At 37.7% G+C, this 24,737-nt stretch overlaps 1 protein-coding gene across 3 annotated transcripts in view; it reads left to right on the top strand.

Moving 5' to 3' along the window:
- The window catches only part of NOL4 (nucleolar protein 4), a 409,694-nt gene that overhangs the window by 66,219 nt on the left and 318,738 nt on the right, over nt 1-24,737 (top strand). For 2 of the 3 annotated variants that reach the window (XM_049901605.1, XM_049901604.1), the window contains exon 2: nt 13,945-14,094. In XM_049901605.1, coding sequence (XP_049757562.1) covers nt 13,945-14,094 — 150 coding nt within the window. Of the gene's footprint in view, nt 1-13,944; nt 14,095-15,010; nt 15,074-24,737 lie in introns of all 3 variants that reach the window. The other variant, XM_049901609.1, reaches the window with a different exon arrangement.

Raw genomic sequence — 24,737 nt, 5'->3', positions numbered from 1 at the left:
TAACAGTTATACCAAAAAAAAAAAGAAACCAAACCCACTGCCGTCGAATCGATTCCGACTCATTGCGACCCCACAGGACAGAGTAGAACTGCCCTGTAGAGTTTCCAAGGACAGCCTGGTGGATTCGAACTGCCGATCTCTTGGTTAACAGCCGTAGCACTTAACCACTATGCCACCAGGGTTTCCAATAACAGATACAGTACTGAAAAAGTTTGAAATTGCAAGAATTACCAAAATGTGACATAGACATGAAGTTAGTGCATGCTGTTGGAAAAATTGCGCCAGCGGACTTGACGGGCATAGGGTTGCTGCAAACCTTCAATTTGCACACAAACACAGTATCTGTGAAGTGAAATACAGTGAGGCACAATAAACTGAGTTATGCCTGTAGAGAAACGTATGGCAAATGCTTTTAAAAGTCTGAACATTTATCTATTTCTAAAGATAAAAATATTAATGTTTATTTTTATTATTCAATTAATACCTACTTATTATAGATTTCTTGAAAAGTAGAGAAAAGCAGAAGGAAGATAAAAAAAAATCACCTCTAGTCCTATTATCTAGAGACATCTAATTAACAAAAATTATGTATTGAATATATGATGTCTCTTTCTAGTTTCTTTAAAATAATTTCTTGATACATTTCTCTTTTTCTTGTCTCCTCAATTCTGGTACACACTAATATTAAATGGTCAGATCATTATTCATTTTGGAAGCTTTAGTAAGCGTCTCTGTCTTATGTTTTATATTTTAGTGTTCCAATATGTATTGTGCCTTGAAGGAAGTGGTACAGAACTTGAATATTCAAGCATTGAGACCCAGCTGAAAGCATGCCAGACCTGCTGGGAGCTTCTAATGCCATGTGAAATATATGAAAATTGGGAAATCATGTTAACCTTTCAAATTGCAAAAGAAGCAGTCTCGAAGGCTAAAAGCTTTTCTACTTACTTTCCGCTTCAATTAAACTTCTACACACTGAAATGTGGGGTGCTTTTATTGTGAGCCTTCTCGTTTGAGATCCTGAGGACATAAATTGAGGCATTAACCAACAGTCCATATCTATTCTATGATATAAAGATGTCTTCCAATTGAAATATACATTTGTCTTTATCCAATGTGGGAAAAAGGAGCGGTTTGACACTTGAAGGGATGAGCAATTTCCTTAGGGAGACAATGGAAAGATTTCTGCCATTATAGGAATAGTGGGCAGTTTGGTAGATGATTAAAATAAAGACACATTGTCTTTACTAATCTCTCAACCACTACATCACATTTAAAGTGAAATTCTTTAGAAAAACCTCATCTTTGGAAAGTTAAGTATTCAAGTGCAAAGTATTCAAGTACAAAGACCACCAGAACATACTGAAATTAATGCTTAATCAGGTAACACTTCAGTTTGTATTTTAAGACATAAATCTAATCTCGAAACTAGAATTCAAAGGTCCTTTATGTTTTAGAATCGAAATGAATATATACATATACATATATATTTGAAGTTAATTTCATATCTCTATTTGAAATGTTTTCTTATATGTATCAAATCACTTCAAAATTTCTTAAGCAAACTACTAATTCCATTTGGGAAATTCTTGTTGTTTCCTTATGCATTTTCTCCAGTTAAAGATAATCTTTGCCATTTGTGCTAGGTAACTGGGGCAGTTCTATTCTGTCCTATAGGGTCACTATGAGTTGGAATCGACTCGACGGCACTGGGTTGGGTTGAGTTTAACCAACAATTATTTAACAATATACTGCTTCATAAATAATCTTCATAAATTTTTGGAAAATCAGTTATGTATATTCAGAAGCAGTTTACTGATTTTAGAGTTTTGAGGATTGTATGAAAAGATCATAATAAATGCTTTTATTATGAAAATTCTTGGTTATAGCAATAAAATGGTAATCGTTGCCTAAGACAAGGACAGATTCCTCCGGCATAAAAAAAGAAAAAAATTTTTTTTTGTTTTAAAACTGCTCTCAAAAATTTCAAGTACAGAATGGAGCACAGTTTCTTTGGCTTTTTTTTTTTTTTTTTATTGTCCACAACTGAGCAATAGTCTTTATTTCTTTCAAAATCGTGGCGCCTTTTGATGCATTTGGAATGGAGGGAACAGTCCCCATTGACTTAGCTGCCAGGAGAGGCACCCTTCCCCACCTGGGCTCATTTGCCACAGTAAATAAACACACGATGCAGTTTTCAGGCTCTGAGCAAAATTGATTTCCGCGTGAAATTTTGAATCGTCCGTCAGGGGCGCCCCTACTGAGCTCCTGGTTTCTTTGGGTGATGTGGCAGGACACAGCCAGCTGACAAGTCCCTGCATCCCCTCTCCAGCCGGGAGGCCTGGGAGAGCTGAGCCGCTGGCCCTTCCGGAAGCCTCGGGTCCCCTGGTGGCCCGGGCTGGGCGGGCCGCTTTCCCCGGAGTGGCTGCAAGGGCCTCTGACCTCTCCCTGCTCAAAGGCCAGGGAGGGGCAGAGAGAAGGGGGAGGACTCGGCGTCCCAGTCCTCGGAGACAACCCTGGGTGGGAGAGAACGGGCTGGTGTAGTCTGTGCTGTGGAGTGGGACCGGGTGTGGAGGGAATTCAGGGAATAGTGAGCCCGTAGCCAGCAGGGAATCCTCCCAGGAGGCCAGCCATGTCCCTTGCTCTGATGTGCAGATGTATGGTGGGGCAAGCTTCCCAACCAGGCTCTGGGACTCTAGGAAATTGACGTGCAAAACCTCGAGCGTGACTGCGCCTCGCAGTCCCTGTCCCCGAGGGGCAAGGAGGAGGAGGAGGAGGCGGTGGCTGCGGCACCTGCTGACCTAGCCAGCTCAGGTGCCTAGAGAGGGCGGAGCTGCTGCGCCTCGGTCCCCTACTCCTCCAAATGCCTCAGCGTCGCTTGAGGGCGACTCAGATCTCATCCAGGATCTGGGGGCGGGGTGGACGCTAGAGGGAAAAGAGCCTTGGCCTTCCTCCGCCACCACCCCCCAGCTGTTGCCAAGGCAACTGTGATGTTAGATGGCGAAGGCCGGGAGGCTGGACGGCAACTCCCACGCTCGGAGCCCGGAGCCCGGAGCCCGGAGCCCGGAGCCCGGAGCCCGGAGCCCGGAGCCCGGAGCCCGGAGCCCGGAGCCCGGAGCCTGGAGCACCGGGCGCGCGTGATTGGAGGATCCACCGAGGGAGAGCGGGAGGTCCAGAGAGGCGAGGCAGCAGCTTGCAGGGTGGAGGGCACCTTTGTCACCTCCACCCTTCCAGCGTTGCCACGGAAACCGCCAGGGCAACATCACCTGTACCGGCTGCTGCAGCCACCGCCGCTGAAATAGAAGAAACAGCAACCTGAGCCCATTTTGCCCCAGAAGTCTCTTCCAGGAACTCTAACCCGGCAGCTGCCACTGCTTGCCTCCCACAAACAGGAAATGAGAGGGCAGACATCCAAAATCTGCCCAGGGTTCTTCCACCATGCTTTTCTTTCCTTGGCTTTCCACCCAGAATTTCTCATCTAAGCATGTTCTACAATAAACAGTCCGAAGGATGAAAAAACAACTTCCTTTACACTGTGTCTGCCACACCTCTCTCTTAACAAACAGCTTGTTTAATTCTAGGGAACACTGCTCTGGGCCAAATCTAATTATCAAAAGAAAGTGATTTTTTGTTTTTGTATTACTGCAGGCATGTAAAATTCTTTTATTTCATTCATAGGATATGGGTAGTACTTATAGGATTGTCCTCTTTTTGTTAAGCACCACTGAAATTAACCTTTTTTTTTTGCCACAAATAAGCAGTATAATGATGTGTAGGAATATCTGGAAAGCATAGTAGAAATAAAATGGGCTGTTCAGAACCTCCAACCGGTTTTTATTGCCAGTTCCATATGCCAATCCAGAGCTACAGTCTTCTTTTCTGGCCTCTATTTCGTTCGTGTTTGAGATAAGTTTTTGGCTTTACAAGGGAGATTATTTTAGTATGGCTGTGCCTTTGAACTAGGGGGGTAAATTAAGTACCAGAGAATACTTACACTTAGTTCAGGTTCAAGATTTAGTGCATGGATGCATCTCTACTGACTACCGACATGAATGCATTTAGCAAGAAGGACTCTCCCTGATTAGAGCACGTTGAGGCATCTGTGATCTTGAATTGCCAGCCATACCCTGGCAGGCTCTGTGAACCACTGGTGGTCACAACCTCTTGCTTTTCATATTTCTTTCCTGTTTAATGTGTATTTGGTACAGCTTTCATTCTCTGAAAGCACCCCTGGCAGCTTTTGCTACTGATAATCATGAGTTTCCTTACATAGTTCTGCAAGTTTGAATAGACCAGCCTTTTCAACTGACTTTAATACCACCTCTTTAGAAAATCCCAACAATGCAAGATAACTATTTCTTTCCTAAGGCTGATAGGTGAGATACTTAATAATTTCATCTTGTCATACTTTCTGTGTCACAGGGCTTTCAAAGCCACTAAAAGAGATTTTGATACAGCCCAAATTCTAGGTAAACTATGAATTTGAAATAAGTTTATCATCAATGTCCTACTTCACTTGGTTGCCACCTTTCATAAAGGTCACTAGGGCTTCCTAAACACCAAATCTAATGCCCCTACCCTTTCATTTCTTTCCTCTTAGCCTCTCCTAAGAATTTAACCCTCTTGATCTAATCTCTCATTTCTCTTGAAAATCTTCCCCCATCTACTGTTGGCACTTCTCTGAGCTCTTTGAAGGCTCTTCCTCAGCCTTTTCGCTTTTACTTTTTTCACTATTGCACCGTAATCCTCTGTCTTTTCTATTCTATAGACGCTCCTGGGTCTTCTTAGCTTAATCTGCCCTTTTACTTCCTTGTCTTCTAAATCTGTTATCTTGTGAAGACTTATCTTTGAGCTATAAATCCCCCCCCTTTTTTTTTGCCTGTTTTATGGGCATTTCTATAAGGTCTCTGTGAGTCAGGATTGACTTGATGGAAACAGGTTTCATTTTTTGGTTTGGTTAAGGGCATTTCTACTTGTCATTTCTGCAGACATTTTAAATTCAGCCTGTTCCACATTGAACTTGCTATGTTTCTCTCTAAAACTTGCTTTTATTACTGTATTTTATATCTCGGTTAAGAACCTTGCTATTGCCACCAGTTACCCAATATCAGAAACATGGGAGTCATTTATTGACTTATTGATTCATTCGTTCAGATTGTTTATTGGCATCTAGCTTGTACCAAGCCCTGGAGGCACAGTGGTTAGAAACTCAGGCTGCTAACCAAAAGGTCAGCAGTTTGAATCCACCAGCTGCTCCTTGGGAACCCTATGGGGCAGTTCTACTGTGACCTATAGAGTCACTGTGAGTTGGAATTGACTTGGCAGCAACTTTTTTTTTTTTTTAAATATGCCAAGCAAACCTAGGTTAATCTGTCATGAAAATTAGTTTTCTTGGGAAAGACAGATTAATGAATTCACAAATGAGTAATAAAATTAGAGTTTTTAATAAAGTCTACTACAGAAGTAAGCAGGGTGCTATATGATAAGAATAAACTGGGAGGAGTACTTTAGATAGCATGATCAAAGAAAAGTTCCCTGGCTCAGATTGAATGAGAAATCAGATACTTTAAATTGCTGGAGAAAGAATGGGTAAGGCAGAGAAAATAACCATCACAAAGATCCTGTGATGCGGAAGGGATTGTTGTGTCCCAGGAACTTTCATCAAAGTCAATGTACATGGTGAGAAGGGGAAATTGGAGTGTGGTAAGGATGAGAGAAAGAGGGAATAGATTGTGCAGACAATTTGGGCCCTGATGAGAAGTTTGGATTTTATTTTAAGTGCAGCGGGAAGACGTTGAATGTTTTGAAGTGGAGTGGCTGTGGCATGAACTCTTATAATTTTGAAAAGGTTCTGACTGTGGGCTGGAAAATGGAGGCAGTTTCAAAAGTGGAGAGGCAGTTAAAGCCTATGGAAGTGTTCCAGATTAGTGATGACAAGGCGTTGGAAGTGGAAGGGAAGAGAAGTGAAAAAACTTCATCTGTAAAAATTTAACATATCCTATGAAGATTCATAGGATGTGTCCAAAACGAACGTATATATTCAAAAGAAATGAGGGACAAGCATACTAAATGAAAATGAGAAAAATAGTATAGCAGTATTATTTTTAATATCTGAAAATTGGGAACAACTCTGCTGTTTGAGGACAATGGTTAAATAAATTAAGGCATATTCTACAAAGGAATACTATGCATGAATAAAATAGGCTATTGCTACATACTACGACATGCATGAAACAGAATGACATGAAAAATGGGCAACACAAATCCATGTTGAAAAGTTAAGGCAGTGGTTGTCTTTAGGGAAGTGAGCAAGGTCAGTGGTGAGGGAGTTTGTGGGGGTGCTGCTACTTTTCTATTTTTTGACTTGGGTAAACCTTACATAGGGTGTGTTCAATTTGTGTTAATTCATCATGCTGTACATTTATGGCTTGTGCGTTTTTGTCCCTATTTTACATTGCAGTAAAAATGTTTATTTTTAAAAAGCTTTCCCATTAACTGAAAAACCTGGTGGTGTAGTGGTTAAGAGCTACGGTTGCTAACCAAAAGGTTGGCAGTTTGAATCCACCAGGCACTCCTTGGAAACCCTATGGGGCAGTTCTACCCTGTCCTGTAGGGTTGCTATAAGTCAGAATCGACTCGATGGCAATGGGTTTGTTTTGGGTTTTTTGGCCCCATTAACTACTGTAGTAGATCTTTCTGTTCAAGGCAAAATGCCTTCTCCACCTGGATTTTAAGCCAACTGAATCGTAACCTACTTTTCCAGTGATTCACATGTCCCATGTTTCAGACAGACTCAACTAGTAAATGAGGCAGAGCCTGCCAATTGTCCTTCATATTCACTAGTTTCTTTCTGTTAGTAATAGAATCATCTGAATTTCAGCTGGACACGTGACTGCCTTTCACCAGTGTACAGACTACACTGTCTAAATTCCTTCCTGCTAGGTGTGGTCGTGTGATTAAGCTTGAACAGAAACAGAGAAGAGCACTTCCTGTACTTTCTCTTTCCCCTTTTCTTCTGGCTGGGAAATAACAATGTCTGTCAAAACTTTGGCAGTCACATGTTTTGAATAGCAGAGCTACCATGCTGACTCTGGACTACCGGACTGTGGTGAGAAAGAATTTTCTATTTTATTTAAGTTACAATATTTTGAGGTTTTTTTATGACAATATGGTGTCTACCTTAACACACTTGACATTTTCTAAACATTATGAATCGCGTGTGCCTCTGTGCATTTAGCTAGGTTAATCACTCTTTCTAGAACCCTAGATTCCTACTGAACTGATCTTGAGGTTATGCCGTAATCATTATTTTATCTCTTGCAATTCTTTGCACCTGCTAGATATGTGACCACGGGGAAATGTATTAATTTATCTGAAGCTCACCTTCCTTGCCAGTGAAATGAGAATCACATATGATTATTATGAAGATTCAAAAGGTAATATATATAAAGCACTTAGTACTGTCTGGGGTACTCAACAAATATTAGCTTATTTTTACACTGAAGTTTTAATATTCATTCATTACATTATAGAATTGAGCAAAGACACAGAAAAATGCTCAATATACCTTTGGAAAGATGTGAATTAAGGATATGTAAGAGGCTAGCTCATCTTGTCTTACACCTTCTAGAAATTTATGCTTATTTCATAAATACTGGCAGTAGTGTAATGTGAACATAGATATACTCTATGACCAAGCAATTCTACCTCTAGGTATATACCCCAAATGAATGAGTGCATAGGGGTAGCAAAATATATGAACAAAATGTTTATAGCAGCATTATTTTTAATAACCAAAAATGGAAACAACTGAGTTGTTTCCTAGATATAGGAGTAAAACTGATTCAGTTTTGGTAAATTATTTTAATTGTTCCATGCTTCTCTTTCCTCTGAAAAATTGGGAGTAATATTGCCTGACTTTTGGCCTCTTAAGAATGTGACTAACCTACTACAAATTTCTTTGGAAAGAATTTCTAAAAGAACTCTAAGGTATTAACAATTAATTATGCATCTAATTTTAGTATTTCCTTTCTTGAATCTTCTAACAATTTTCTTGTGTCTAAAGTACTTCCTTTAAGTTCTTTTAATGGGGTGTTTTTCTGAAAACACCCTCGTTCTTGAATGATAATTCAACTGGTTATACAATTCTGTAGGAGCCCTAGAGGCACAGAGGTTACGAGTCAGAAGTTTGAACCCACCAGTCAGTCTGTGGGAGAAAGATGTGGCATTCTGCTGCCGTAAAGATTACAGCCTTGAAAACCTATGGGGCAGGCCTACTCTATCCTATAGGGTGGCTATAAGTTAGAATTGATTGAAAGGCAACGGGTTGTTCAATTCTGCATTGGTATGTATTTGCTCTTAGAGCCATGAAGCTATTCTTCCACTGTCTTCTGACTTTGTGACTATTGAGAAGTTTGCTGTCAGACAAATGGTTGTTCCTTAAGAGTGATCTGTCTTACCTCTCTGGCTACTTTTTAATATTGTCAGTCTGTGGTTGTCTGTAGTTTTACTATGATATAATCAAGAATGAATTAAAAAAAAAAAAAAAAAAACTTATCCTGGTGGGATTCATTGTGTTTCTTAAGTCTGATGACTGGTATCTCTATCAATGTTATACTGTTGTTTCCCCAAAGGAGGGCCTTTTATTTTCTTTTCCGTTCAAGAGCCAAATCAAAGAATAAGTCACCTTGCTATCTATTTGCAAATAGGAAGATTTTTTGTCTAACCCACTTTTTCACTGCATATACATTATTCCAAAAAGTAATATTAAAATAAATATTTTAGAGGTGGTTGTAATTAAAAAGGAAAATAATAGATTTAATTTTTATATCTTAATTTTTTATGCATTTTAAACTGATTTTTTTTTTTTCTAAAATTGACCAAAGCTATTTTAAAAAAAAAATACCTCGAAGTGGTTTTTGGTTTTCTTGAATAACTTTCCACTACTGCCACCCAGGAAAGCAAAGCTTTCACTTCTCAGAAAGGGCCTCTGGACTTTTTAATTTTTTTCCTGCATATTTTAGGACACCACCCACAACACTGTCTATTTATGTAATAAACTCAATAATATATTTGAAGGATATACCTTATCTGCAACAATAAAGTAACAACTAACAACTTTATTGAACCTTGCCTTGGGCATCAGGAAAAGCTTTTTGGAAGACTTTTTTGAAAAGCTTTTTTGGAAGACTGGACATGTAAGTGAGTCCTGGTGGTGCGGTGGTTAAATTGCTAGGCTGCTAACTGAAAGGCTGATAGTTTGAACCCACCAGCTGCTCCTCGGGAAAGGTGTGACAGCCTGCTTCCATAAAGATTATAGCCTCAGAAAGATTACAGCCTGTGAGGGGGCTCTGTTCTCCTGTAGGGACCCTACAGGAATCGACTCAACGGCAGCAAGTTTGAGTTTGGCTTGGATATATAAAATAGGTCTTGATGGCTGAATAAGAATTTGCCAGTTGATGAAAGACATTCTAAGTGGAAGGCAGAGAACATTCTTTTATTAATTCATTAATTTATTCCTTCATCCCTCAAGAGTGTATCTTCTTGTCACCTGACCTGTGAATCTTGGCATGAAAGCTTTGGATATGCCAGTACCCCACAGTCATGTGAGCTAATTCCTTGAAGTAAATCAGTCAATCTCTGTGTCTTTCTCTCTCTATAGGTATTGGATTCTTGAGGAAGTACAACAAAGTTTTGGCATGGATCTTACTTGCGTACCTCGGTTGCTAAATCTTCATTTACTTTCCACTGAAATACTCTTACAGGTCTTATAATCACTTTAAAAGTTCTTTCTTTCTTTCTTTCTAGAAAGTTAGTTACTACTAAGTTACTACTCTCAGAATTTTCCTAAGATAAATTCTTTCTTTTTTCCTGGGATTGTAACTCACCAGATTGATTTCTTAAACTGTAAAGCTTTAAAGTTTTTTTTTTTTAATCCTTTTAGCATTTCCTTCCAACTATGCTGATGAGTTATAGGTTATTGACCATAAGCACTCCATGTCTTTTGTTCTTCTAGTTTTTTTTTTTTTTTTTTGTCATTAAAGTTATCATGAATTAGCATCTCTGAAGCTCATTTTTATTTATCATGTTCTGGTTTCTAGCCCCAAAGTTATGAAAGGGTTTTATTTTATTTAAGGGGAAAAAGCATGGAAATGCAATTGTATTTGTAAATCACAACTGAGTACTGAATTACCCAAAATGATGACCAAAAACGATAACCAAAATTATTAAATCTTCAGATGAATCCTGAACTTTGTATTAAACAATCAATCTGGTTTTTAAGGAGAAAAAATTAGTTTCTACCTTTTTCTAGGTTATTACGTAAACTGTTCAATAGGTGCTAAAAAACCCAAACCCAGTGCCGTCGAGTCGATTCCGACTCATAGCAACCTGCAGGACAGAGTAGAACTGCCCCATGGAGTTTCCAAGGAGCACTTGGCAGATTTGAACTGCCAACCCTTTGGTTAGCACTTAACCACTATGCCACCAGGATTTCCAAATAGGTGCTAGTACAGTGAAATAATGAAAATAGAGAATCACTCAGCCTAAATAATAACTGGTTGTTCTCTTGTTGTTGTTGTGTGCCGTCAAGTCAATTTCAACTCATAGCAGCTCCATAGGACACAGTAGCTTGCCCCACAGGGTTTCCTAGTCTGTAATCTTTACAGGAGATCACGAGGCCTTTTCTCCCTTGGAGCTGCTGGTGAGTTCTGACTACCAACCTTTTGGTTAGCAAGTGAGCACTTGAACCATTGTGCCACAAGGACTACTATACTGGTTCATTCCAAAATAAAGCAAACCCTTTGCCATCGGCCCTATAGGACAGAGTAGAACTGCCCCATACAGTTTTGAAGGGGCACCTGGTGGATTTGAACTGCCGACCCTTTGGTTAGCAGCTGTAGCACTTAACCACTACGCCACCAGGGTTTCCATACTGGTTGATTAGTACCACAAAATTGAAAGTTACTTGTACTTCAGGGATAACAACAGCATGTTTTAGGGAAGTGTGTTAAGTGCCCCCATAAGACAATATCTAAAAAGTAAACCTCATTTTGCCAGTGTCTGAACACATGGCAAAGCATTGTTTTTCCAGACTTCATTGTGCGGGTGGGGATTGGCCTCCTAGTAATGTTGACATTTGTTTGTGCTGGAGAGAAGATGAATATTGCTATATAAGTAATTGTAATTATCTTCTCATTGAAGAAACATAAGCTTGGAATTCAATAGTGTGTTCTTGGGTAAATCATCAATTTTAGAAAGAAATAGGATGAAATTTTCTCTGCTTTGCAACCGTATTGCTGATAAAAAAAAATTAATAAATTTCGTATAGGTTTGCTTTTCACAGAAACACTTTTTTAGGTTGAAGTTACAAATGTACTTCATTTTTTTCATTAGCTAATTTTACTTTGTACTATTTTTTCTTTTCCCTGAAATATTGTTTATTAAAAAATCTACAAGTTATGTCTTTGTTCTGCCTTTTTTAAAATAGTAATTCCAGCATTAGAAGATGTTAGATAAAGAATGCTGTGAATTAAAAGTTCTTAACTTGGTTTATAAACATATTATTTTATGTATAATTAGGTTGATTTTCTTTACCAGTCAATACAGATTTTTTAGCTGAAAGGTTTCTTATAGATGTTTTAATCTATCAGATGTTTTGTTTTTGTTGTTTGTCCTTAAATACACGATTAAGCTAAAGCCCTAAGGATCAAATGGTTGGATCTTCCCCTAAGGTTAAAAAAAGAGTTTCAGGCTGCAGAGACCACTTGGAAAATTAGCACATTCTGCTCAAGTGAGCGTGGGAAAGTGTATTTTCGCTTCTTGCCCTTTCCTTTTCATAAAGATAACTGCTTGAGCTCCGGAGGCCTGGGTTTGGATCCTAGCACAGTCTCTTACTACCTAGTGATTTGAGGTTACTAAAATTCTTCTTGCCCCAGTATGCTTTCTGTGTGTAAACAACTCCAAAGAGTTGCTATAAGGAGGAAGGGACCAGGCACCTTCGCCTTAGCCTGACTGACTGCCAGTACCCGCGCAGGTTCAGTGCCCGGCAGCTTCTGCTGCTCACTTCCCCTTTCTCATTGCTGTAGCTTCTGCGTCATCTATCAACTTCTCTTTTCCTCATCATTCTTTCCTTATTTTTTTTTTGGGGGGGGGTGTCATTCCCTTCTCTAAACCAAAAGCAAACCAGGGGCCTTTGAGTTGACTCTGACTCGTGCTTTTCAGGGTGCCATTCTCTAACCTGCAACAGTTTCCAGGCTGGTCTCTGCTGTCCTCTGGGCAGCCTCTCTCTACTGTCACTACATATTGGTCTTGTGTCACAAGGCAATGAGGTATTATCCATGGGGCCCAGTACAGAGGAAGAGGAGGTGTTTCAGGATGGTGAAGGACAGAGTGAGAAATGTCTGAAGCCCAATGAGAAACAACAGGCATCAACACAGATAATGCATGAGGGAGCACTGCAATTTGAACAGAGGGAAAATGCCTGTTGGGACTAACATGCATCTTCGTAGTATATGATTATTTGAATATGCGCTCTCAGCACTGCTACTTGCTGTTCAAAGAGGCCCTTGCCATTTGACTCATTGATGGCACAATGATTTAACTCAAATTAATGTACTCTTGTGCTGTATGCTGACAATTAACAGCTATGTCTTATTACTTCAGGTTATGCCTCATGGTCCAAATAAGAACACTATGTGTGTATGTGTGTGTGTGCAAGAAGATAACCTTTTCATGCTGCAGCCACGTGAGATTAAATTCCTTTCTTGTCTCATTCCAGACTTATTTCTTGTTCCTCTTTGCCATCCCAGGGAACTCTTGGCTCTTCCCCGTATGTCCCACTGCCAAAGCTTATGCTCTGCTTCAACTCCCACCCATGTCAAATTGTATTTCTTCTAACAAGCTACCTTAGCAAGAGGCATTATCTTCATTCTCTGAACTAAAGTACTTTGCTTGTAATTTTCATCACGATCCTCAAAATGACAGCAGCCACAATTTATTGAGTGTTGACTATAAGCCAATGATAAGGCTGAGTATTTTACAGATTTATTTAATTCTTACAATTCTATGAAAGAGATTCTATTATCCTTGTTTTTACTCAGGAGGAAACTAAGATTTAGGGAGGCTTAAGTGATTTGCACAAAATGCACAACTGTTAGGTGGAAGATCCAGGGGTCACATCCAGATTATCCCCAGAGCTCATATTTTTTAACACAAAAGCACACTCCCCTTTAGTCTAATACCAATAGCGTTGTAGGTGCATTTTCTTTCCTGGATTATATGATGCTTGAGGGTAGAGACACTATATTATTTCTTTTATGTCTCCATTGTATAAGTTCCAGGACATATCAACTCAATAAATATTTGGTTGAATGAATGAATCGATATCAAGAAAGAAGCTATTGCATGCAGTGAAAAAAACAAAACAAAAAAAAATTACATGGAATAACTTGGGCCTTAAAATGTATTTTTAAATAATTTAACAAGTGACACTGGTAGCTACATAAATCACTGTACAGACTTAAAGGATGGCATTTATGGGTAAGCATGAGTTACTTAACACTGTGTGTCGAATGTCTTTCTCCAGACTCTTTAAAAGTCAGTATATAAATAATGCATAAAATGGTGAGATATTCATTCACTATTTTTGGAATTCACTATTTTTTGGTGCTCTGGTGGCACAGTGGTTAAGAGCTACAACTCCCAACCAAAGGTCGGCAGTTCGAATCCACCAGCTGCTGCTTGGAAACCCTCTGGGGCAGCTCTACTTGGTCCTGTAGGGTCACCGTGAGTTGGAATTGACTCAACACTAATGGGTTTGGTTTGGGTTGTTTTTATGTAGATGATTTGGTTCAGGTTATCACAATATTTTTGTTTGATCAACTTCATGTGTTAAATCTGACAATTAATTTATTAATCTTGTGCTTTGTTTTATTCTGTTTCCAGGATGGCGTAGGTGTAGATGAGAAGCTGTCTTTAAGGAGAGTAGCTGTGGTTGAAGATTTCTTTGACATTATCTATTCCATGCACGTGGAAACAGGGCCAAATGGAGAACAAATTAGAAAACATGCTGGACAAAAGAGAACTTACAAAGCAGTAAGTTAAAAGAAAAAAAATCATACATTTTGAAATTTGATATTATGTATGCTTGTCTAAATAGGTTTAAGAGTTATATAGCCTGTCTTGAACAGAAATTAGACGATATCATGGTTATAGCCAACATCTGGACTATAATTATTACTGACCCTATTTTGAACAAACGTTCACCGAATGCAATTTAAACCTGCTCCTAGCACTCTCGTATTATTTTCTTTAAATAAATAAAAATGTGGTAGTTCTAGGCACATGCCCACAAATGGGAAGATATATTTGTGTTTCATAGTCACTGTGTCATAACCTATGAATTATGGGCTGGAACATATGGACTTGGGTACTACCACTACTTTCTTAACATTCTTTTCCCTCAAATCATATTAATATGTTTGAGTATTTTCTATTTAATGTTTATAATCATATGAATAAGGACATTTTGTGACTTTTCATGTCACCTTATATTAAATACATTTGTCCTGAAGGGTGTGCATGTCTTAATTTTCCAGAATGCACTATTAAAGGTTTTGTGTTATTTTCATAGATCTAAAGTGCTTGAATGTTTAAAAACAAAAATATGTAATGTTTTATCAGCAGATTTAATGAACTGTTAGTGAAATATATATAGTCAGAATGGAGTTATATATTATTTCTAAAGTTTCTAACTATTTACAGTTCAATCTAGACAATTTTATCTAGTTTTTTATTTAATTAAATACTTATGAAATTGTCTTACTGTAAATGTTTCATCCTCTCTAGGAAAACTGAACAGTAAATTATTATTTTCCAATATGAGCAAAGTATGCATCAGAAGTACTTTAGTAGCAACCAGAATAATATCCTTTTTTAGAATTCTTGTTGAACTTTGCTTTTGGCTACCTTTATATTAACTGTTTTTAGCTATATTGATACACAATATCAGTCTGGATCCATTTTTTTTTCAGATACAGAAAAATGTGTGAAATGCTCAAAGTTTCAAATACAGGTACATATGTTTGAAAATTAGCTACTGAGCATAAGAAATAGCTTCTTTTCCATAACTATTTTTTGCTATATGGCCAGGGTCATATTGAATCTTTGTAGCTGCATAATAACCCTTAATACACGTTGTACTTTTCCCTCTTCTCTATGGTTTTGTTTCTTGGCTGTTTCCAAATTGCATGGTTTGTGGGCAGGCACTATTGTAAGTTTCCTTACATATTCTGCCACATAAACTTTATTTTAACTTACACATCCTAGAAGACATTCTTCTCACGACTAATGGTAATGATCTAGCTTCTTGAGATACTTTTATATAGACTAATATTACTGAACATACTCATTTCGCCTGTCTCCTAAGCCAGGGTTGTATATCTGGTTGTTAATTAGAAAAAAATTGTATATTGATCTACTAATTCACTAACTGTGTACGCTGATGATAATTCATTTTCATGAAATAGCTACCTGAACTCGATAGAACTTTGTAAGGTGGGACAATAGTAGAAGTTCGATTGTATGGAAATGAAAAATTGTTTGTAAATGAAAAAACAAAACAATTGGCTTCATTGTCAATGGTAGTGTGGTAGCCAGAGCTGTTTAGGTGCCAAAAGCAATTTAAAATAATTTAATCTTAGAAATACACTTATTAGAGACTTTCAATTAAAGTGGAATCATGAGACAATGACATAGACCCAAATCTCTTACTCTGTTTTCTTAAATGAAGTGTAGAGAACGTGATCCGTTGCTATTATGCATGCTAACAGTTTCCAAAAGATTGGTAAAAATGTTTCTAACACATATCATTTTACATTAACATCGTGAAGACTTGTTCTGCATTTTGGCAGAGGTACACCAACTTGGGAAACCCTAGTGGCATAGTGGTTAAATACCATGACTGCTAACCAAAAGGTCGCCAGTTTGAATCCACCAGGCGCTCCTTGGAAGCTCTGTGGGACAGTTCTACTCTCTCCTGTAGGGTCGCTATGAGTCGGAATTGACTCAACGGCAACAGGTTTGGTTTGGATTTGATTATGCCAATTTGGAAAATAAAAGCAGCACCTGAAACATCATTCTTTCCCTTTTGAGATCCTTCTTTCCCAAGTTTATTTTTTATTTCCACATACAAAGAGTTCTCACCTTTTCCTAACATCATGAAATTTTTTTCCGGCCTATCCTTTTGCCCTCTGGTATCTCTCAGTTGAATCCTAATTAGGCAACTTTTCCATTTTAAGGAGTAATAATTCATTGTTGAAAAAAGAACTGCTGCAAAGCCAGCAAAACTGTGGGCATGAATCTATGATGAATTTAAGTGTAACGTTAAAAATTGATATAAATGTTCCTTTAATGGGGCATAAAACTAAATGCAATTTTAAATGGAATGGTTTAGTGCTGTTAGGGCCTTAGATTGTTGGGTCAGAATTTAGCTCTTGATACCAGTGCTGGAATTGGCTAGTCATTGATAGAATTAGCTCGATACCTATTGCAATCATAATGGGTCCCATTAAGCTTAAGATTTTTTTTTTCCTACTTCTAACACATTAGCTTATAGAGCATGATTATGTTTATTGACCTTCTTTTTCTCCCTTTTTCACCATGGCCAAGAAACCATACTTACACAACTAATCATTAAAGTGCGTCATATTGTCTTAATAATATTACCAGTAGATTTAGTGGCCATTTTATTTACTTTGCCTTTTTTGCAAATCTCCTTTCTGTGTTTTCACTCTTCAGGAAATGGTGGTCCTTTAATATTGGATTAACTTTGAATGCTATTTGGTTTTACCTATCTGCAGTATGTCATTCCTTGAAATATCTAGGCATTATATGGCTTAAATTTTATTATAATCTGATTTGAATATAGATAAAATTAAAGCGTATGTATTCTATTACTCATGAACTTTTCTGAAAATCCACATAAAATGACACATTTTAGGAATATGTAAAGGCTATCATGATTAATCTTTTACATCATTGTTGCATTCTTTTAGGTCTTTCCTTTTTCTACGTTTGTCTCTGTGTGTATATTGTTACCAGTACATTGAATGTGTCTCTTTCAATATATCTGACTACAGTCAACCCTTGATTATCTGCATTAATAAGTAGAAAACAAGTCTGGAACATTCAAATATCACTTATATTTGTGCTTAAAATATATCTTTGCACCAAAAATTAAATGTAGGTGTGCTTAGCAATTTGGAAAGCCACTTCTAAATTAATGCTGTGACATTAAAAAAAACAAGGTGGAGTGTTGTCTAGTTTTCTAGTCATTAACTCTTCCCATTTCTGCCTGAATTCTACCTTTAGGGATTGTATCTCTGTTCTCCGACAGCCTTTTATCATCTGGCCTTTATCACAGGTTAAGCACAGATACCGTTTCAGAAATGTTTCTTAAGTCAGGGTTTGATTAAAGGCTAGAGTTTCAGAGCTCTTACTTGCTACATGTAAAACAAGAGTAGCTGTTGGAAATCCAGGAATTAAGGAAGAAGGTTAGTTCCTGGTGTTATCAATACAGAGAACGATCTGCGTGTGTCTGTGTGTGTGCATGTGTGTATAATACAACTCACCCCAACAAAATACTCTCTACACATATAACTGGTAGTGCAGTATCCTAAAGTTATGTGTATTTTTCATGTGCGTAGCTGCCCATGATTACACTCATTTAATTTGGTTAATTTGGAGTGGTGAGTGTATGCTGTAGCTAAAAGGAAACAGGCTTGAAGCCAGACAAACGAATTCAGTTTCAAATTTCAAACCTAGAGTTTCATATTTGGGTGACTTGGGGTAAATTATTTACTTTTTGTCTCCTCGTCTTTAAGGGGACGTAGTGGTATACACTGTGTAGTGGAAGAAATGAGTTAACATGCATAAAGTAATGGACATATTGTAAATCTTTAATTATTTCTCTTTCTTATCCAATCACTACTCATGTTCCAGGTAGAAGGACAAACAGGACAATTGACATAGCTCTATCATTTGCCTTAATTGCAATTATGGATCCAATATCCTCTGCCTGCCCTTATGCCTCTGTTGGGAGATAGGAGTAGCAATAACTGGTAATCATAGTTATAGTACTAATGGTAATAACTTTCCATGCATCCTTTTTTTGTGAATCTTATAAATAGTACTGTGTCTGGAACTCCTGATTAGTTTAACTTTTACTCAAGATTTGTTTGACTCAGTTGAAGAAAAACATGAGAGAAGGAGAGAATTTCTGTCGCTAAAAGCTCTCCTGCCAGATGAAGCTCTTGAGAATTTCAGTTATTTCATTTCCTTTTCCAGAGTTTAAATGTGTTCATCAAATTATCTGAAATTCTTTTTATACTGGCTCTCCTTAAAGAATTAGCTTTCAAAATAAATGGAATATTTCTTTTCAGGGACATACTATAGAAAAATAATGTGTTGATGCAGAATTTCTACATTCCTACCCTGAACACTAACCAGGAAAAGCTTTTATTCTATCAGATTTAAAACACTTAACCTTAAAACTAGTTAGTAGTAGTTTTTTGTCCTGCTCTTTTTATAAATGCCTATTGGCTCAGCATATCTGCTACATAATAAGATATTTCAACTTGCAGCAGTCTCAGCTACTTTGTTTTTTAAAAATTGTCAGAATTTTTGTAAACTGCAGATGAGACTAATGAGCGAAATTTATTGCTGTTGTGGTATGAAAAAATAGCACTAAACTGAAATTCAAGAGTTCTAAACAATTCATTTAACCTCTTGTTGTCTCAGGCCTCAATTTCCTCACATGTAAAATGAAGGGACTATATTTCTGTTTTTTTTTTTTTCAAACTCAGAAAGAATCAGAGCAGTGACCATGGTATGTAGGGGCTGCTGCTGTGCTCGGAGACAAAATGAAAATAGTAACCAAAGCGAGCAATTTGGATGGCACACGGACTGTTCAAACATAGGGAATGCATTCTGCTCTTACAAAAGCAGATAGGCCAGGTGATAAAGCATAGCTCAGAGACAGAAGATTTGAGCTCATTTGTTTTCTAGTGAGGTTTCCTGTATATAGTAATCATAAGAATAATCATGAGAAGGGTATATCGTCATTGGATTTCATATTTCCAGGATTTTAAATGGTAATCAAAGAAGGACGGCCATAAAATGGACTATCAAATGTCAGCAATTTTACGCAGCTCTTCATTTTTGCAAAAGTTATTGTAATAATCTACATCATATTATCAGTAGGAAGCTCCTTAAGTTACAACGTGCCTTTAAGGTGCAGTGCAACGCATGTGGCCACCCACAATTGTATTTATCTTGCCCTGACTGTGATGACTACGCTACCTACCTCATTGTTTAGTCATGATTTTTCTTGTGCTCTCTTTTTCTGTAAACATACATGTTCTCTTCAGTGTCCCTTGTCTTACAGCTCTATAGTTTCAGCCAGGGGTTGTAGGGTTTGTTGGTCTTACATGTTGATACAGGGGTTATCTGTAGAGTTTTGTGATTAATGGTGGGAGGCCTTTGCTCCCCTCACATATTTCACTTCCCTATCACAGTACCTCAAATATTACAAGCAGAATTTAATTTATTTGGTATAAACCCAGGGACCCCTATAGCTTTATAGAAAATCCAAATATCCTTGTGCGAGTGATGCTATAGAATGAATTAGACTGCTAACAGTCATTGATACTTTAGATAATCACTGAACAAATTTCTGTCCTCTGTCTCTACCAAAAAAACCAAACCCAGTGCGGTCGGGTCCATTCCGACTTACAGAGACCCTATAGGACAGAGTAGAACTGCCCCTCCACCCTCACCCCCATCTCTAGCTGAGGTTAACTCAAGAGTAAGCAGGGATACAGAAAGGGAATGTGGGACATGGAATAGGTAAATCTACTGATTATCATAGTATCTGCCTGATTTTTGTGTGAGGCTTAGCGTAGCATCCTACGCAATAGTCTTTGGCGCCTGTTTGATCGTTAGACGTTGAGAACTCAGATTATCAAGTTGAAGATGAAAAGCCTCAAGTAACCTCATTTGAAAATCTTTGTTTTCTAAGAAAGGGAACTATTTTTTATCGAAAGTTTTTTTTTTTTTTTAAAGATGAGAGAATATTATGTTGAAATAGACGGAAAAGATTAGGTTAAAAAAACTACAAAAATTAGATTTCTCAGAAGAACTGTTATCTAGGCATGATTCCCTAATTGAACATAGAAATGCTTTATACTTGTTTCTCTTCTCACTTCCTTTTAATATTTAAAAATTTTTGCTTTCTTGCCATAGACCCAAGTGCATGCATAGGGTGTTTCTGAGGCAAAGATGTGAGGAAAATATCCTCTGGAGCTTAGAAGTTAATTTTTTGCTGGTAAAGCATCTTCTCTGACTGAATGTAAAAAATGAAAATCAAAGAAAAATAAGGCAATAAACAAATAAATATAGGTCCTTGTCTTTTTACCTAGATGACATCATTTATTTCATTTTATTATTAAAACTAGAGCGGCTTAAATAAACCAATGTTCTGGTCTAACAGAGATGGGAAAAAAACCTTAAAATTACCTACTCCAAATCCAGATAATTTTGGTAGACATTCTCCAATATCGGAGTCAGTAATATTTGATAATGTTGTATAATAAATTAGTGATCTAGGGGTATATTTTATAACAAGTTTATCCTGGAGAGTTTATCAGTAGAAAACATTGCTTGAATGTGGATATTTTCTAGGTACTTTGTGAGGTTTTTGTTTGTTTTATTTTTTTCTTTTTTGTGGCTAGAGTAGGTGTTTGAAAAATTGAATTTTCCCCGATGATAAGAGGCCATGTTTCTTTCTCATACACAGCTTAGCAAAATGCCTGGCTCATAGTAGTTTGTTGAAAGAAATAACCATCCACTTGTCTCTATGAAGCACCTGTTTTTTTAACTCCAATTAAATAGTATAAAGATGTTTCTATAAAGAGTAATAATTTGAAATAAGATCAGCGCAACCACCCATAGCTGTAAAGACTGTGCCCTGCACAACTCATGTTTACAGTGAACAGCGCCCCCTGGATTTATACAATTGTAGGTTACAAGCCCTGGTGGGTCAGTGGTTAAGGGCTCAGGCTGCTATCCAAAAGATCGGCAGTTCAAACCCACCAGCCGCTCCTTGAAAACCCTATGGAGCAGTTCTACCCTGTCCTGTAGGGTTGCTGTGAGTCAGAATCAACTGAACAGCAATGGATTGGAGGTTCTGAATAAGGTAAAAAAATATTTAATATAATTTTGATGGAAATCTTTGATGCTCCATTTATTAATGTTATCACCTTTTTAGGTAAGATATAAACACACTATTTACTTTTCCACACAAATATATAACAAAAGTAAGCATATGTTGTTGTTTTCATATGCCATCAAGTTGATCCTGGAAGTGACCCTACAGGACAGAGTAGAACTCACGTGTGTGTGTGTGTGTGTGTGTGTGTGTGTGTACACAGATGATTTGTAGATATTGAAAACAGCTCTTAAATCTAAACATAAAGAAACATAGTACATATAATATTAAATCTACTTTTATATTAGAAGAGCCCAACTGTTTTTGATAACAACAAAAAAAATATTATTCAGACTAAGTCAGATGTATAAAACACCTCGGAGGGAAAAAGTTAAAAAAAAAAAAAGTATGAAAACTAAAGTTATTAAACAGCTATCCTAAAACAGAGTAACAGTGTGCTTCCTTTTGTCAAAATTGATTCATTTTTTATATACATCTAGAGTCATCCCAGGTGGGCAGAGTAATAGTACAAATCGTTTGTACTCAGAAGCTGTTTTTTGTTATGGAGAGAATCTAAAGAACATGATGGATTGTAAGCTTAACCGAACCTGTTTGTCATCAGCTGATGTCAGCGACACCATCATCGCAATTTTATTAAACAATATTGTCCAGTTAATAGGTACATTCATTGAAAGGGAATTAGCCTTTCAGAGAAACGTCATTAACTCTTTACACCCAGCTCATCTTTTTTTTTAATATGTTGCTACTGCAGTGCACCCTAGTGGTGAAAATCAGTCAATGCAGCGTTTAGAAGTACTTAAAGCTAGTGATGTCTAGTAGTAATGGCGCTTGCTCAGATCCAGAGGTTAATGTTTCCTGGGTGCTGTGGTGGTGTAATAAATAAAATCTCCGGAGTTTCTTAAAGTATATACATGTGGGCACCAGTATAAAGAACTATATGGGATAAAATGTCACAGGAAAGAGTCATAGAATGTGAAAGAATGGCATGAGATGGTAGAGAATGGTACCAGTTTTAGTGTCGTGTATCGACTCGATGGCAACAAGTTAGTGTCATATAGACTTGGCTTTAAATTCTGATAAGGCAAGTTCTGCAAGTGTGTTTTATACATACGACTTAGTCTGAATAATATTATTTTTGCCAAATTATTACTTCGTAGGGTTGTTTTGAGGCTCAGAAATAAGATATATAAAGGATATAACATAATTGCTTCAAATATAATAAACCAAACACGTTGCATTCAAGTCAATTCCGACTCACAGTGACCCTATAGGACAGAGTAGAACGCCCCCGTAGGGTTTCCAAGGAGCAGCTGGTGGATTTGAACTGCCGACCTTTTGTTTAGCAGCCAAGTTCTTAACCACTGTGCCACCATAGAAAGACGATGTTTTTTTTAAAAACTATGAAGTTGTCTGCGGGGAAACAGGTGTTTTAGACTGCTTTATTTATTTATTTATTTTCCTGTTAACTAGGTAATGAAAATTCTGCTTTTTCTTTGTGTCATCTATGATCCTCAGTGGCCTGTGGATTACATCCACCCATGTCTTCGTTCATGACTTTGCCAGAATGGTGAATATCCTTCACTGGGTTTATGAACAGTAGTTTAAGTCATTTCATGATAATAAAGAGAAATTAGCCTTTACTTTTATTTATTTATTTTTTTCTGTTTATCTGCTCTATTCTTCATCTTCCCCTTCATCCTCATTTTTTGGAGAGGGGCGAATGTCTTCCCTCAGTCAATACATACCACAGCCATATTTGAGCATGGCTCCGTTCTTTAGCCATAGTTACTGGACAAGAGGTGAATCCTGAAAGAAACTAAGACCATGAATTAGCTGCTGCTTCTGAGAATTTGAAATTTGGTCCAAGAAATTTCCTTCTTGATGTGCTTGTTTTCTTCAGTAGAGAATATATAAATGGGATATCTTTTGTCGTATGTACATATTAGTTATATAATTATTCATATTGTCTAAAGCAGTATTTCTCAACAGGCACTGTAGGCTTTTGGGGCCATTTAATATTCCTAATCCCTGAGTGTTATGTTACAGCAACACAATCCCTGGTTACTGTGATAACCAAAATACATCCTTGCTCTGTCTTTGCAAACATCAACACCACAGTAAACACTACCCTCAGGTGAGAGGCATTTCCTAAAGGAAACCATGTGGTCAGTTCTCTGCTCAGTATCTCACAAAAATGTTTTCATTATGTGCCAATTGTAGAGTCACTCAAGAATTCAGACAAGGAATTCTGCATCCAGGGCGTGTTGTTATCATCTCACAGACTGTGCAGTTTGCCTGCACAAATATTATGTGAGGGCTGTGCAACTTACTGGACTTGCTAGCAGGGTGAAGTGCAACCTTTTCAATCTTTTTCCTGTTCCCTAAGATGGCTATTTCTTGCCTGCTTTGAGTGGATAAATTGTACAAATGGTTAGATGTGCTCAGCTGCTAACCAAAAAGTTGAAGGTTTGGGCCCACCCAGAGGCACCTCAGAAGGAAGGCCTGGCAATCTACTTCTGAAAAATTAGCGATTGAAAACCCTATGGAGCACAGTTCTACTCTGACACACATGGGGCCCCCGTGAGTCAGACTCGCCAGCCACTGGTTTACTGGTTTGAGTGACTGTAGCAACTGTATTCTTAGCTGCCTGTTCCAAAAGAAATGCCGTCTCCACACTGGCTAGCAGTGTATAGTAAATGTAAACCTGAGCACAGGGAGTTGCAATAGCAGCCAGGGAGAGCTTAGGACTGACCTTTTGAATGTGTGGATGAGTATTAGACCAAGGAGCTTGAATTCTCCTTGTATTTCTCCCTTCAAAAGAAAACCAAACCTACTGCTGTCAAGTTGATTTCCCACCCATATCGACCTTAGAGGACAGAGTAGAACTGCCCCACAGGGTTTTCAAGGCTGTAAATCTTTACAGAAGCAGAATGCCACATCTTTCTCCCATGGAGCAGCTGGTGGGTTCGAACTGCTGACCTTTTGGTTAACAGCTGAGCATTTAACCACGGGGCCACTAATATTATTCGTACTCTTCAGGAGAAATCACGAGAGGAAGTGAGTTTCCCCAACTTGCCACATGTGTAATTGTATATTTTAATGTAGTTCTTCATGCTGCAAATAGTTCTATAAATATTTGGTTTTCTGAGTCATTTTATTTGTATGCAATATTTAGGGATTCTTTTTTATTTTACTATTAGGAAAGCATGTATGAAGAAAAACTTTTTCAGAGCCCATCTGCTCATTTTTTTTCTTTTAAGAATAGGAATCCTCTGTTTTGACAATCTGTTCCTTAGTAGAATCAAATATTCTATCATAAGAAAAAAGGGACGCAAAAATAGCACCCACAACTTTGGTGACACATTTCCAGTTTGACTCTGTCTCTTTTAGATATTGTCACAAATACTCAATTGCTGACTACTTGCATTATTGTAAAATAAAGCTCAAAATA

Source organism: Elephas maximus, chromosome 11, assembly GCF_024166365.1.
Source record: "Elephas maximus indicus isolate mEleMax1 chromosome 11, mEleMax1 primary haplotype, whole genome shotgun sequence".
Classification (NCBI taxonomy): domain Eukaryota; kingdom Metazoa; phylum Chordata; class Mammalia; order Proboscidea; family Elephantidae; genus Elephas; species Elephas maximus.
This window is presented reverse-complemented; position numbering and strand designations above follow the sequence as displayed.